General features: G+C 39.6%; 2 protein-coding genes across 2 annotated transcripts; one reads left to right on the forward strand and one right to left on the reverse strand.

The window, feature by feature from the left end:
• Positions 1–6,241: 6,241 nt before the first annotated feature.
• gadd45gb.1 (growth arrest and DNA-damage-inducible, gamma b, tandem duplicate 1) lies at positions 6,242–7,487 on the reverse strand. The gene is made up of 3 exons (XM_060935048.1): positions 7,295–7,487; positions 6,968–7,172; positions 6,242–6,844 (listed from the first exon to the last, which is right to left on the reverse strand). Exons 1-3 carry the CDS (start codon positions 7,435–7,437, stop codon positions 6,731–6,733), a joined length of 462 nt encoding a protein of 153 aa, XP_060791031.1. The 5' UTR covers positions 7,438–7,487; the 3' UTR covers positions 6,242–6,730.
• A 3,504-nt stretch (positions 7,488–10,991) lies between these two features.
• Positions 10,992–11,634, forward strand: LOC132894915 (growth arrest and DNA damage-inducible protein GADD45 gamma-like). Its single transcript, XM_060935049.1, has 3 exons — positions 10,992–11,095; positions 11,192–11,396; positions 11,521–11,634. The coding sequence occupies exons 1-3, from the start codon at positions 10,995–10,997 to the stop codon at positions 11,632–11,634; spliced, it is 420 nt and encodes a 139-aa protein (XP_060791032.1). The 5' UTR covers positions 10,992–10,994.
• Positions 11,635–13,782: the final 2,148 nt, after the last annotated feature.

A 13,782-nucleotide genomic window follows, 5' to 3' on the forward strand; every position in this document is an offset into this window, starting at 1 on the left:
AAAAATGTTCTTTCATCTGGAATGCTTTTCAGTTAACAGGTGTGCCTTGTCAAAAGTGAATTAAAGGAATTTCTTGACTTCTTAATGTGTCTGCAACCATTAAATAGTAAATAATAAAAATTCAGTAAATAGCCCTATTCAACAACTGTAATAATCCATATTACGTCAAGAACCGCTCACTAAGTAAAGAGAAACAACAGTCTGTCATTAATTTAATACATGAAGTGTCTTTTAATTAATAAAAATAAAGAAAAACCATTGAATTAGGTGTGTCCAAACTTTTGACTGGTACCATATGCTTTAAGAATATAAATATATATTACATGGACATGAGTTTTACGGGGAAATACACCACTTGTATTTTTCATGCTAGTTATATCCAGGACATGGAGAACCAAAAATGTGACACAATTCTCTATATGTCACTTGTGAGGAAATCGATGAATCACTTTGATAAATTTGGGTACTTTTTGTTTGTGAATATGTCTTTTTAATAAAAAGGAAAATCACGCATTGGCTTGAAGATATGAAGTTTATCTTCTCGTGTTGAAAAACTCACATTTTTCAGATGAAATGCACTGCAGTTTTGAGTGACATATTTAAATAATATTGGCTGGCTTTTCCATTCAGCTATCATGATATTGAATGAGTCAAAGACAAGTTCAATATCATGCTAGCTGAATGGAATACATCTGATATACAATGAAAAAAAAAATATTATTATTATTATTATTATTATTATTATTATACATACTCTCTTTTCCATTTTTTTTTTTTGTCCATTGGTATGTTTTTCTCTTGTAAACAGAGAGGAACCATCAGGGCCTTCTAGACCTTCAGAGAAGGCCCAAACATATCAGCATTTCAAATTAGATATTTAATTTCTTTCATTCTTTAATTCTTTTCATTTTTTCCATTATAATTATTCTCTTCTAATTTAGCCTCATTTTCTATCAAATTTGCTTCAGAAATGAAGGGGTTACTGTCCTGAAAACATTAAAATAGAGTTATCCAATTAGATTTTTTTTGTTTGTTTCTTTGTTGTCTCTAGGCTGAGAAGAGTTTAGAGCTGGCTCACTCATTGGTTTAGGACTTCACTGCCAGGACAGAAGGCCATGACAGTGTATGTATATGTAGGAAGTGACAGATGAATTAATCAATCAGATTTTGATTTATAATGGGAGGGATTAAAAATTTAGCGTCCTAGGCCTTCTCAAAGGCCACCGCGAGCTTGACTGCAAGTTGGTGCTGTCAGCACAGCAGTGAAGTAACCTTCCAGCCGGTGCAGCGTTCATTAGTAGTGTTAGTGAATGCTAATAAAGCAGTCAAGCCAGTGTTATTGAGAACAAGTAGCACAGACTAATGACTGAGAAACTAAGATTTCTGTCTCCACACTCTTCTTCCAAACATGCTCACCACAGTATTTTTCACTCAGACTTAAGTATTCATTTCCCTATGTAATTTATTTAGTTACTTTTAAAATCAACATCGACAGCTACACAGAATGGAGCTACCTGGCAGCCTGCCGCTAATCCCTTGCAAAATCCTTTGCCCTGTTGCTTTTTTTGGTGTGTCTGGTTAAGTTTTGGCTGAGCTGAAGTTCCAGCTCTAACAGTAACTGTTTGCCACTGCTTGGAAATATGCATGAAGAATACAGTATCTAATGAAGTTTTGGTAGCCTTTCAGGTGTTCAACGCATCTTTCTCTTTCATGGGGAACAAAGACATGCTTCTGTGCATGTGCAGCAGAAAACTTTCTCATTGAATATTTGCATCAGCTTTGATGCGTGACGTCATGTTTTCTTGACAACCATGCAATATTGTAAACCATATTCAACGCTCATTCTCCATTGGGTAGTGACATAATACATGTAGGATAAGTGATATGCTAACAATATTGCATGCTATTAAACCAAATGAATGAAACCTGCTAGACGGGAATAGAATAATTTTTTTTTTTTTATTCCATCAAAAACATGTCCTGTATGTTTAATAATTCCTGTTATTTCACTCTGATGTCACTCCCAGTGTTTTCCTGCTGAATTGACACGTGTTGGCAAAATGGCAAACCAGTTCAAAATTGAAATCCTTATGATTGTCTTGCTTTTTTTTTGGATGTGTCCATATAATATAAAAAAACATTACACTGTGGCACATAGATATGAAATTTATCTTCTTGTATTGAAAAATATATCACTCATTTTCTTCACTCACTCGTTATATATATATTTCACCACTCGAAGATAAACTTCATATCTTCACATGACTGTGTAATATCCTCTATATACTCATCACTCAATCAAGACACCAAAAATCATAGACCTAAAGCTGAGATCTTTACCACAATCATGTCATCTCAAAGTGTTCTATATTTATTCATCAAATGTCATTGCCGTCTTTCTTTTATGTACCTTTTCTGGATAGAAAACAATGCAAGATATAAGCATAGTGTATATACTCTGACCAGTTTATCATGTCCTTCTACAATATCGATTTCATAGTCAGTGTAACATTATTGACAGTAGCCCATCTTTTACTATGCACAATGTATTGGCCTCACCTTCACATCTGAAACTGACACTAATGAATAGTACAGCTGAAGTAATTCATTAAAGTTGGTTTTAGACGATGATTTTGTCAGGCTTTTAAGATTATTATTTGTACGAGACTGTATGAGATCCCAATAAAACTGTGGCTGAATTATACATCAGACTGTACAATAACATTCTCCATATCAGATTATACAGTGGAGATCCTTTTAATTATAGACCTATGATTAAAGAAAATTACTGTTCTGTTTACAATGTTAATTGATGTAATCTGAGGTCATGAATAAAACAGTTCACATAAAGAAACATTTGTGCACTTGAGGTAATAAGATTACTTTTTTGTCTATTAGCATGTCTCACTTACATTTTGCCATTACCACTACTGTATTTATAACTGTCCTATCAGTTTGGTGTCATCTTATGCCATCCTCCTATTGGTGGCTTACAGTGGTGCTCAAAAGTTTGTGAACCCTTTAGAATGTTCTATATTTCTGCATAAATATGACCTAAAACATCATCAGATTTTCACACAAGTCCTAAAAGTAGATACAGAGAGCCCAGTTAAACAAATGAGACAAAAATATTATACTTGGTCATTGATTTGTTGAGGAAAATGATCCAATATTACCTATCTGTGAGTGGCAAAAGTATGTGAACCTCTAGGATTAGCAGTTAATTTGAAGGTGAAATTAAAGTCAGGTGTTTTCAATCAGTGGGATGACAATCAGGTGTGAGTGGGCACCCTGTTTTATTTAAAGAAGAGGGATCTATCAAAGTCTGATCTTCACAACACATGTTTGTGTAAGTGGATCATGGCACGAACAAAGGAGATTTCTGAGGACCTCAGAAAAAGCCTTGTTGATGCTCATCAGGCTGGAAAAGGTTACAAAACCATTTCTAAAGAGTTTGGACTCCACCAATCCACAGTCAGACAGACTGGGTACAAATGGAGGAAATTCAAGACCATTGTTACCCTCCCCAGGAGTGGTCGACCAACAAAGATCACTTCAAGAGCAAGGCGTGTAATAGTTGACGAGGTCACAAAGGACCCCAGGGTAACTTCTAAGCAACTGAAGGCCTCTCTCACATTAGCCAATGTTTATGTTTATGAGTCCACAATCAGGAGAACACTGAACAACAACGGTGCGCATGGCAGGGCTGCAAGGAGAAAGCCACTGCTCTCCAAAAAGAACATTGCTGCTCGTCTGCAGTTTGCTAAAGATCATGTGGACAAGCCAGAAGGCTATGGGAAAAATGTTTTGTGGACGGACGAAATCAAAATAGAACTTTCTGGTTTAAATGAGAAGCATTATGTTTGGAGAAAGGAAAACACTGCATTCCAGCAGAAGAACCTTATCCCATCTGTGAAACATGGTGGTGGTAATATCATAGTTTGGGCCTGTTTTGCTGCATCTGGGCCAGGACAGCTTGCCATCATTGATGGAACAATGAATTCTGAATTATACCAGTGAATTCTGAAGGAAAATGTCAGGATATCTGTCCATGAACTGAATCTCAAGAGAAGGTGGGTCATGCAGCAAGACAACGACCCTAAGCACACAAGTCGTTCTACTAAAGAATGGTGAAAGAAGAATAAAGTTAATGTTTTGGAATGGCCAAGTCAAAGTCCTGACCTTAATCCAATAAAAATATTGTGGAAGGACCTGAAGTGAGCAGTTCATGTGAGGAAACCCACCAGCATCCCAGAGTTGAAGTTGTTCTGTACAGAGGAATGGGCTAAAATTCCTCCAAGCCAGTGTGCAGGACTGATCAACAGTTACCGGAAAAGTTTAGTTGCAGTTATTGCTGCACAAGGGGGTCACACCAGATACTGAAAACAAAGGTTCACACACTTTTGCCACTCACAGATATGTAATATTGTATCATTTCCCTCAATAAATAAATGACAAAGTATAATATTTTTGTCTCATTTGTTTACCTGGGTTCTCTTTACCTCCTTTTAGGACTTGTGTGAAAATCTGATGATGTTTTAGGTCATATTTATGCAGAAATATAGAAAATTCTAAAGGGTTCACAAACTTTCAAGCACCTCTGTATAGCTGAGTGTCATAGCATTGCTCACAGAGTATATATATGTGTATAAAAATCACATCACACTGCCAGAATTTTGCCATCTGCTAGTTTTGGTTGCAGTGGAACTAAACTATCCAGTCATGTGTATTTCACATTATTTGTTGTAAGATTGTCGATCTCAACTCATGACCAAAGAATTATTTTATGGTGTGTGATTATTTTTTAAATCTGTGATGGCTAAATTGAGCCTAATGATACATTTCTCACTCTCATAACTACTTATGTATTAGCTTTACTTGTTCCTGAATACATTACTATTTGCTGAACAATATATAGCCTATGCCTTAAGAAGAAAAACTGAATAAGAGTTCAAGATGTTAATACTTGGTTTAAAAAGCGTAGTATGTTTACACAGTTTTAAATCCCAACAATACTGCCGTACTTGATCCACTCGACCAGCAAAATACACAGTACCATGTTATTGCTGCTGCTATGCTAAGAATAAACCACCATCCAAATAATATCTGCTCAGGGGTTTTCCCTTTCCACTGATGGACAGAGTAGAGAGGAGCTGATTGCGACAGATGGACTACAGTCAGTGTGTGTGCATGTATGGTAGGTGTAGGTGATGGGACAGAGAGTGTAGACACAAGGTGTATCCAAGAAGTCAGGGTATATATATTATATAAGGTTGCACAAAATGTTGAATTAAACAGTAACGTTTCTATAAAGTCTTGCAGTATACCTACACAAAAAAAAAAAATCAAAGAACCCTAAATATTTAAAAACTAGTAAAAAGTGTGGAAGCAGTGAGTATGTAGAATATAAATAAAATCACAGAAAGTGGTTTAAGTTACAATACATTTTACTCCTAGCACTCGGATTGCAGCAACACTTGTAGAGTTAGTGTAAGTGCGCCTGGACATAAATTAACACGTTCTCACTAGGTATTCAACCAGTATTGTCCTTAATTAAACACTTCAACACTAACCATTTGTGTGTGTGCATGGTCACACTACTGTGTTCAATACGACTTTCATTTGAAAAGAGGGTGCAGTCACCCTTGCACATGCTACAAGCAGATGCAGATTGTACACAATGCAACAGCGAACTCTGAGCCAATGCGAAAGTGAGCTCAACATTCAAACACCCACTCTCCCCCTCCTTCTCCTTTCCCTCCCAAAGCCTACTCTTCACCTCCCATCTGCTCGCTGTGGCAGATGGAGTTTGCGTGGCAGCTCGGACATCTGCCGCCCCAAACAATGACTCCCTTGTGCAGACTCCCAGTCTGAGCCAGAGGCGTGCTGCTATTGTGTTTGAATCATACACATGCAGATCAGTGGCCATGGGGCCAGGCTGCTGACAGTACACACAACCCCACACTGCAAGCGTGTGCAAGTACTTATGACAGTTCTTCGGTTCTGGCTCAGTGAATGACGAGAGTGCAGACATAAACACATTAGGCAGCATTTATTTCACCAGTTTATTCATCTTTGTTCCATTCGTAAAAATTACAATTACATTTGTTAGAATTAAAATGAATTAGATTTTTTTTTGTCTTTTTATGATATATTTCTAAAGTGAAACCTTTAGACTTCATTTTTTGTCATAAATATTTCTAAAGTTAAACCTTTAGAGAATAAGACAATTCTGGAAAGTGGAAAGAAGCACATTGCTGACAGTAAGGTACGTTATACTATGCGGCAATTACGTTTTTTTTTAAACGTCCCTGATGTTAATAAGTCCATTTTTCACAAAAACGTCGCTACGACGCACCACCGCGTCCTCTGCGTGTCTAACGCATGATGCGAAATTTGCGCTGTGGAACACAAACTCGCTTTCTCCTTCCTCTCCAAACCTCATCCGCACAAAGAATGAGGGCCGCTGGGTCGCTCTCGTGGCATGCCCGGCCTCGTTCACATAAAGAAGGAGGACCATCTTGGCATGGAAGGGTCGAGAAACGACGGAACCGTGAGGCGAAAGGCCACTTCGGGCCTGCATGCCCCGCGCTCCCTGGACTGCATTAGAGTCTCCTCAGAAGCGTCCAGGGATGCGAAGATACATCATCATCACCCTTTAATTCAAAGGATGCGTGTATTTCCGTTAAGGGTTAACAGCCTCTCGTGTGAGAAGAGTCCCATCAGCAGATCAGCGAGTCGGCAGAGTGATCTCTGGAAGCCAGTCGTTGGAGCGGCGGCTTTCTTCGCAGAACATGTGCAGCTTCTCCAGAGCTGGGTCTTCCCACGAACCATCAGTGGGACTCTGTGGAAAAACAAAAATAATGATGGGCAACTCCGTTCAGTTGTTCAATAGATTTAAATGCGTTGTGAAATGCGCTGACTGATGCTGTAGGCATATTGCTCTGGCACATGTGGCATGTCTTACCGTGATAAGAAGGCAGTGACAGTCCTCAGTTTGAGCTTTAGCGCCGACAATTTCACCCAGACATTGCACGTCGTTCACTCTCACGATGCTGATGTCGTTATCGAAGCAGAAAGCCTGGATAAGAGTGAAGTGGATTTGGAGCGCGATGTCACACTCAAACTCTTCATCCATGGCCAGGACGCAGAAGGAAACGCTGTCAGGATCACTGCAGAAATAAAAAAGAAAACAGTGCGTGAGTACAGTATCACGCATCACATGTAAGGCTCAGTCAGCCTCAGTAAGGTACGTTTGCGATTCTAAAAGCAAGTGCACAAATCGGATACTTACACATTCATCACTTTAGCAGATTCATACACGCCGATGGTGAGGCACTCGTGCGTTTTGGCAGACACCAAAAGCTTCTCCAGTGCTTTGCCGGTGCCTTGAGCTCTCTCGCTGGGCTTCTGGATGGCAACTTCCTCAAAAGTCATGATGCTGGTGTTATGAGTCGTTCTGAGATGAGCACGGTAGAAATGTAGAGAACGGGATAGTCCGAAAAAGCTTGGTGGCGAATCAGAGCCAGGCGTCGGTTTTTATATTCTTGGGCTCGTGATGCGCCTGAAACGGCGCTGATCCTGATTGGACCGTGTTGCATTGGTATGCTAATACTATTATCACACTCCGGCTCGTGGCAGATTGATGGAGATAATCCATGGCCTTTTTTGTGCCCTGGACTGCACGCTACTTTAAAACAATTTTGCATAAGAAGAGCATAAATCTGAGTATTATGTTTAGATATGGAAATACACATTTTGTTGTCGAATGCATGGTCTATGAGAATTAAAGCAGCAATTCATTTGAATATTGCGAATTTGTTTTACACGGTCTTTATGTTTTAAAATCAGCATACATTTATAATTAGCCTTTATCATGGGCTATAAAGGTTATAAACGTCGAAGGGGGCAATGGAAGTCATATGAATAATTATCATAAGACTTCTTTTAAATGATAACAAAAAGCGTAAATATAGACCTAGTAAACTTTTTATGAGTAAAAATTAAAAGAAGAGTTCTAAAATTGAGTAGACTTAGTACAGCTGCTGGAGAGAGAGAGAGAGAGAGAGAGAGAGAGAGAAAGTGTGCATATGAACCCCTCCTCGTGCAAAAGGACAGGTGGAGTGTGGCCATCTGTAGACATTTTGAAACGGCCCCATTATCAATTCAAAAACTTCTATTATTGGACGCCTATACAAATGCAAATGAGCAACGCGTGCCATGACGCCCTGCCATGCAATCTGCTTGGCTCTGTGGCGCAGGTCACACAGAAGCTTTGTAAAAGGAGATGACTTTGCAAATGCATCTGGAGAAAAAAAAAAGTAAACAAAATGCACGTGTGTGTGTGTGTGTGTGTGTGTGTGTGTGTGTGTGTGTGTGTGTGTGTGTGATATGACCACTGTTTTGCGTCACACGAGCAACTATTAAACTTTTAGGAGCGTTGGAGGGTTTCTCACTGTCACTTCGTACTATACTGTAACAATATTAGCTTAATCATTTGTTAAGCTTAGCGTTTGGAAATACAAAGACGTTAAGCAAACAAAACAACGTTTAGGTTATAGGCCCATTTCTGATAAGTTTTGTGTTATTAGTGATCGGAAAAAAACTGCAAAACAAATCAGGCCTGCAGATAAAAATGTGTCGTTTGAGAGGACAGAGAGAGCAGATTGACGCTGACAGATTCAGGCCTATTGTTACTGGGCAGAACAGGAGCAGATGGAGGGGCCTCACTAGGATACACCCACTCCAGTCACCCTTTATCCCTCACCCTGCATCACCTCACGTTATTATGTTGATCTACCACACCAAAGTCATTAAAATAAAGCATAAGTTTGTACTGGGGTTTTGTATTGAGTTTTACTTTAAAAAGGCATACGCCGATGTTAGAAAAACACAAGTGAAACTTTTTGAATGTGAATTTAGACCAAATTACGTTAAAAAGAGGGTGAGAAAATCCTGAGTAATGTGTGTGTATAGAATATAATTTAATTTTGAATCAGTGCAACATTCTGCAATGAAATATATAGGCTAATTCATATGCATAATCAACTTTCCTTTGAATAATAAAGTATTTGACCAGTAATCTAATATAAAGGTATAAATGCACATTTGTTTCTGTGCCCTCTTTAATTGCAACTAGAATATTGCAAAGGTCTGTCTTAAACTCGTGCAATTTGCATGCACTTGTACCACTGAGTTGACCTCAGCAGAGGCGCGTGCAACTCGTCTGCCTCTCTGTATTGCGTGTGCGTCACATCTGTAGCCCGTCCGTCCGTCTCGCGCTGCACACGTGCTTGCGAGTGACAGGTGGTCCCGTGAACAATTACTTTTAGTACCTTCTCGCCACTAACCCCCCCCCCCCCCCCCCCACACACACACACACACAGTGTGTGTGTGTGTGTGCGCGTGCGTGTGAGTGAGAGAGAGATTAGCCCTCATAAATCCGACTCTGCCTTACTTCTTATTGTTCTGAGAGCAACAGCAGGCGCGTGCTACTGTCAGACAGGAAGAGGAACGAGCTACGTTAAAACAGAGGACACTTTCAGTTGACCACTCTGCACCCTGCTGATATTAATACTAAGTTTAGTGGAATACTAGGTTTAATTTGTCACAGCTAAACTGAAGATGCAATAAATCGAATTCTTGTGTTGCATTAACTTTATGAAGAATTAAAAAAAAATGAAATGCCGCGTAGTCAATAGTTTTTTTGCACAAGTCATAAAAATATTTATCTATTTTTTAACCTTTAAGTTTTATTATATGTTTTTAAAGAAATCTATCGATTGTTTTGTATTGTCTTTAGCAAGTTGGAACAAAAAAAAAGAATCCTTCGAAAGTTTATCATATCATCTTATCTTATTTTCATGGAAGTAACATAGTTACTTCATTTATCAATTAAACCCATTTTATAGCCTATCTCCATAAAATTTTTATAGAGAGAGAGAGAGAGAGAGAGAATTTGCAATATAAGTGTTCAATACTTTCAACACTTTGGATATTTACTAGGACCACGATAGCTGGTAGGATTTGATTGATCCTTTAATATCTCCGATGAACAGATGTGATCTGCCACCACCAGAGGAGGGGGGTCTAAACACGCCACGCTTCAAATTCGGGCCACCTTTGCGTATGCTAAACAACCACGCGTGCTGTTATCGTCTACAACCACACGACCATTAGTTGCAATTCTGATGTGCACAAGTACAATTTGAGTATCTATCTATCTATCTATCTATCTATCTATCTATCTATCTATCTATCTATCTATCTATCTATCTATCATTACTTTTTCTTATTACATTCATATTCCATTTTTCAAGACGCCACGAACCAGCCCTTTTATTTTCGTGGCTGAAATGTGTGGAAAAATAAGTTATAAAGAAACTTATTTTCACACTATTAAATGGGATTTCTTCATCAAAAGATAAAAGTGGGTACAACTCCATTTTGTACTTCAGATTTACATACTATTGCACCACTCTTTTATATTGTAATTACGTACATTTATTTTAATATTAGCGTAGTACAAAATTGCCATGTTCTTTATCGCATTACAGCTGCATAACTGATGAGGCATCTGCATCTAAGAACTTCATTCACATTTTATGCTTTTTGTGTATGCGCAAACTTTGCAACCTGTGCCGTGAACATATATCAAATCTATTTGCTTCCGTGTATCTTGCAGTGCACGTGCCCGAACGTCGACAGGCAACAAAAGCTTTCCATTAAAAACAGAAACAAATTAAAAGTCACCAGCGTGCAAAATTGACCTTTTTCCATTATTAATTCTTTGAGATGTCATGCATGTCTATCGGCACGTGCCTTCAATTGCTCATTCTTTTATTGTCCTGCCTTGGCCAATCAGAATGCAAACGCGTGCCGGCTTCTGACTATAAATAGGAGACACTTGTTACCAAAACTTCATTCCAAACTGTGTGAACTTGCTAGTAGGATACATCGTACGACTTTTACCACTACAACAAACCCAGTCCAAGATGGTTAATGAAAGCAAATCGCTGGTTGAGGCTCTGCAGTGCGCCGAGGCTGAGGGCCGCGTCACCGTCGGTGTCTACGAGTGCGCAAAGATAATGAATGAGTGAGTATAGTTGCGATGTCCATGGCCAGACTTCAAAATTATAGGAGGCTATAAGTGAATTTCAGCTCATGCGCTGTTTTCTTCTTATTTCTGCAGTGATCCTGACAACGTGTCGTTCTGCGTCTTGGCCATGGATGAAGAGTTTGAGTGCGATATCTCGCTCCAAATCCACTTCACTCTTATCCAGGCTTTCTGCTTCGAGAACGACATCAGCATCGTGAGAGTGAACGACGTGCAACGTCTGGGTGAAATTGTCTGCGCTAAAGATCAAACTGAGGACTGTCACTGCCTTCTTATCACGGTAAGACATGCCACATGTGCCAGAGCAATATTGCCTACAGCATCAGTCAGCGCATATCACAACACATTTAACTCTATTGAACAACTGAACGGAGTTGCCCATCATTATTTTTGTTTTTCCACAGAGTCCCACTGATGGTTCGTGGGAAGACCCAGCTCTGGAGAAGCTGCACATGTTTTGCGAAGAAAGCCGCCGCTCCAACGACTGGCTTCCAGAGATCACTCTGCCGACTCGCTGATCTGCTGACGGGACTCTTCTCACACGAGAGGCTGTTAACCCTTAATGGAAATACACGCATCCTTTGAATTAAAGGGTGATGATGATGATGATGATGATGTATCTTCGCATCCCTGGACGCTTCTGAGGAGACTCTAATGCAGTCCAGGGAGCGCGGGGCATGCAGGCCCGAAGTGGCCTTTCACCTCACGGTTCCGTCATTTCTCGACCCTTCCATGCCAAGATGACCCTCCTTCTTTATATGAACGAGGCCGAGTATGCCACGAGAGCGACCCAGCGGCCCTCATTCTTTGTGCGGATGAGGTTTGGAGAGGAAGGAGAAAGCGAGTTTGTGTTCCACAACGCAAATTTCGCATCATGTCGTTAGACACGCAGAGGACATGGTGGAGCATCATCACGACGTTTTTGAGTAAAATGGACTTAACATCAGGGACATAAAAAAAAGTAATTGCCACATAGTATAATGTACCTTACTGTCAGCAATGTGCTTCTTTCCACTTTCCAGAATTGTCTTATTCTCTAAAGGTTAACTTTAGAAATGATTAATGATATGAAGAAATTAAGTCTAAAGGGTTCATTGTTTAAACGAGTTGGAGAAAATGACCTTTCTGTTAAACACATTTTTTTTAATCACAGAGTGCAAAATCTTAGATGGTATACACATTGGTTTCATTCTGATAATATTCATTCAGGGACTTCTTTGATGCTCAGACAAGTGCACCTTAAAGATAAGTCTAGATCTCTCAGTTGATCAGCCTGAATAAATTGTCAAGTGACCTTAAATGTTAAATCTGAAATGTGATTAGCATGGCACTATCAGCATTAGCCAACTGATATTGCATTTACATTAATAATCGACTTGTACTTATATATAATTTTTTTTCCAAAGTAAAGTCTAATAGAGGTAGAGTCTTTTCCAGGTGATTAAAAAGGCAGTTGGGCCCTTAACTGACCAAAAAGCAAGCACAGGGTCGATGAAGGAAGAACAGTGAACTGAACACAATAGTTGGATTAAGTGCTAGTACACAGTAGTACTACAAAATTTGGGCATAAGTGAGCCAAGCAACAAACAAATAATAATATAAATATTTAGGCACTGCCTAAAAGCGAAGCTCCCAATGAGTGTATGAGCAAAATATTTGGAAGGGCACAAAATCAACCTGAGTAGAACAATATTATAGCATATGAACCATCAAATTATGTAGTGTGGTGAATTTCATGTCAATAAATTGCTGCATTGGCTTGTGACAGTTATACCAATAATGAGATATGCGTTGCAGTTAGCAATACATATTCATTCCTTTCTCCAACACTGCATGCCATACACCAGAAACAAGACCATGACATTTATTATGGTGTGACTCTGCTGGGTGCCTGGTGGACAGCAGTAAACCAGCACTTTCACTTTATATCATGCCTGTATAGATACAATCGAATATCAAACTTGATATCTCAAACAGTTGTCTGGTTACATCTGTTACAACCATGTGCTTTGGAGCTCTGAGCACACAGCTGCAGATTGCAAAGTGTGTGCATGCCATTAGGACTAATTTGCATACACCTGTTACTGACTGGAGCTTAAATCACATCCATTCATCCATCCATTACCCATAACTGCTTATCTTGTGCAGGGTCATGAGCAAGCTGGGGCCTATCCCAGCTGACTATGGGTGAGAGGCAGGGTACACCCTGGACAAGTCGTCAGATCATTTCAGGGCTAACACACAGAGACAAACAACCATTCATATTCACAGTCAATTTAGAGCCACCAATTAGCCTAACCTGCATGTCTTTGGACTGTGGGGGAAACTGGAGCACCCAGAGGAAACCCATGTAGACATGGGGAGAACATGCAAACTCTGCATAGAAAGGCCCCCGTTGGCCACTGGGCTCAAACCCAGAACCTTCTTGCTGTGAGGCGACAGTGCTAACCAATACACCACTGTACCGCCCAGCTCAAACATAGTGCATACATATAAGGACTCTCAGTAACACACAGACATTGCAAAAGCCTTGTATTTTGTATCATTTTTCTGGTTTTGACCATATTTGTGGTTTTGGACCATGTGTATTGTATTACCTCTGCCTGTGCCTTGCTGGGCCACTGCTTGTTACTTGACTCTGCCTTTGTCTATGTTTTGGATCTGTT

This window comes from Neoarius graeffei, chromosome 12 (genome assembly GCF_027579695.1).
Source record: "Neoarius graeffei isolate fNeoGra1 chromosome 12, fNeoGra1.pri, whole genome shotgun sequence".
In the NCBI taxonomy this organism is placed as follows: Eukaryota; Metazoa; Chordata; class Actinopteri; order Siluriformes; family Ariidae; genus Neoarius; species Neoarius graeffei.

Bases quoted from the DNA above. Each gene is read 5' to 3' on its own strand.
- LOC132894915 (XM_060935049.1), top strand. From the start codon at position 10,995: ATGGTTAATGAAAGCAAATCGCTGGTTGAGGCTCTGCAGTGCGCCGAG. The intron at 11,096-11,191 runs GTGAGTATAGTT...TTATTTCTGCAG, and splicing joins TGCGCAAAGATAATGAATGA to TGATCCTGACAACGTGTCGT. The intron at 11,397-11,520 runs GTAAGACATGCC...GTTTTTCCACAG, and splicing joins GTCACTGCCTTCTTATCACG to AGTCCCACTGATGGTTCGTG.
- gadd45gb.1 (XM_060935048.1), bottom strand. From the start codon at position 7,437: ATGACTTTTGAGGAAGTTGCCATCCAGAAGCCCAGCGAGAGAGCTCAA. The intron at 7,173-7,294 runs GTAAGTATCCGA...TTATTTCTGCAG, and splicing joins TCTGCTAAAGTGATGAATGT to TGATCCTGACAGCGTTTCCT. The intron at 6,845-6,967 runs GTAAGACATGCC...GTTTTTCCACAG, and splicing joins GTCACTGCCTTCTTATCACG to AGTCCCACTGATGGTTCGTG.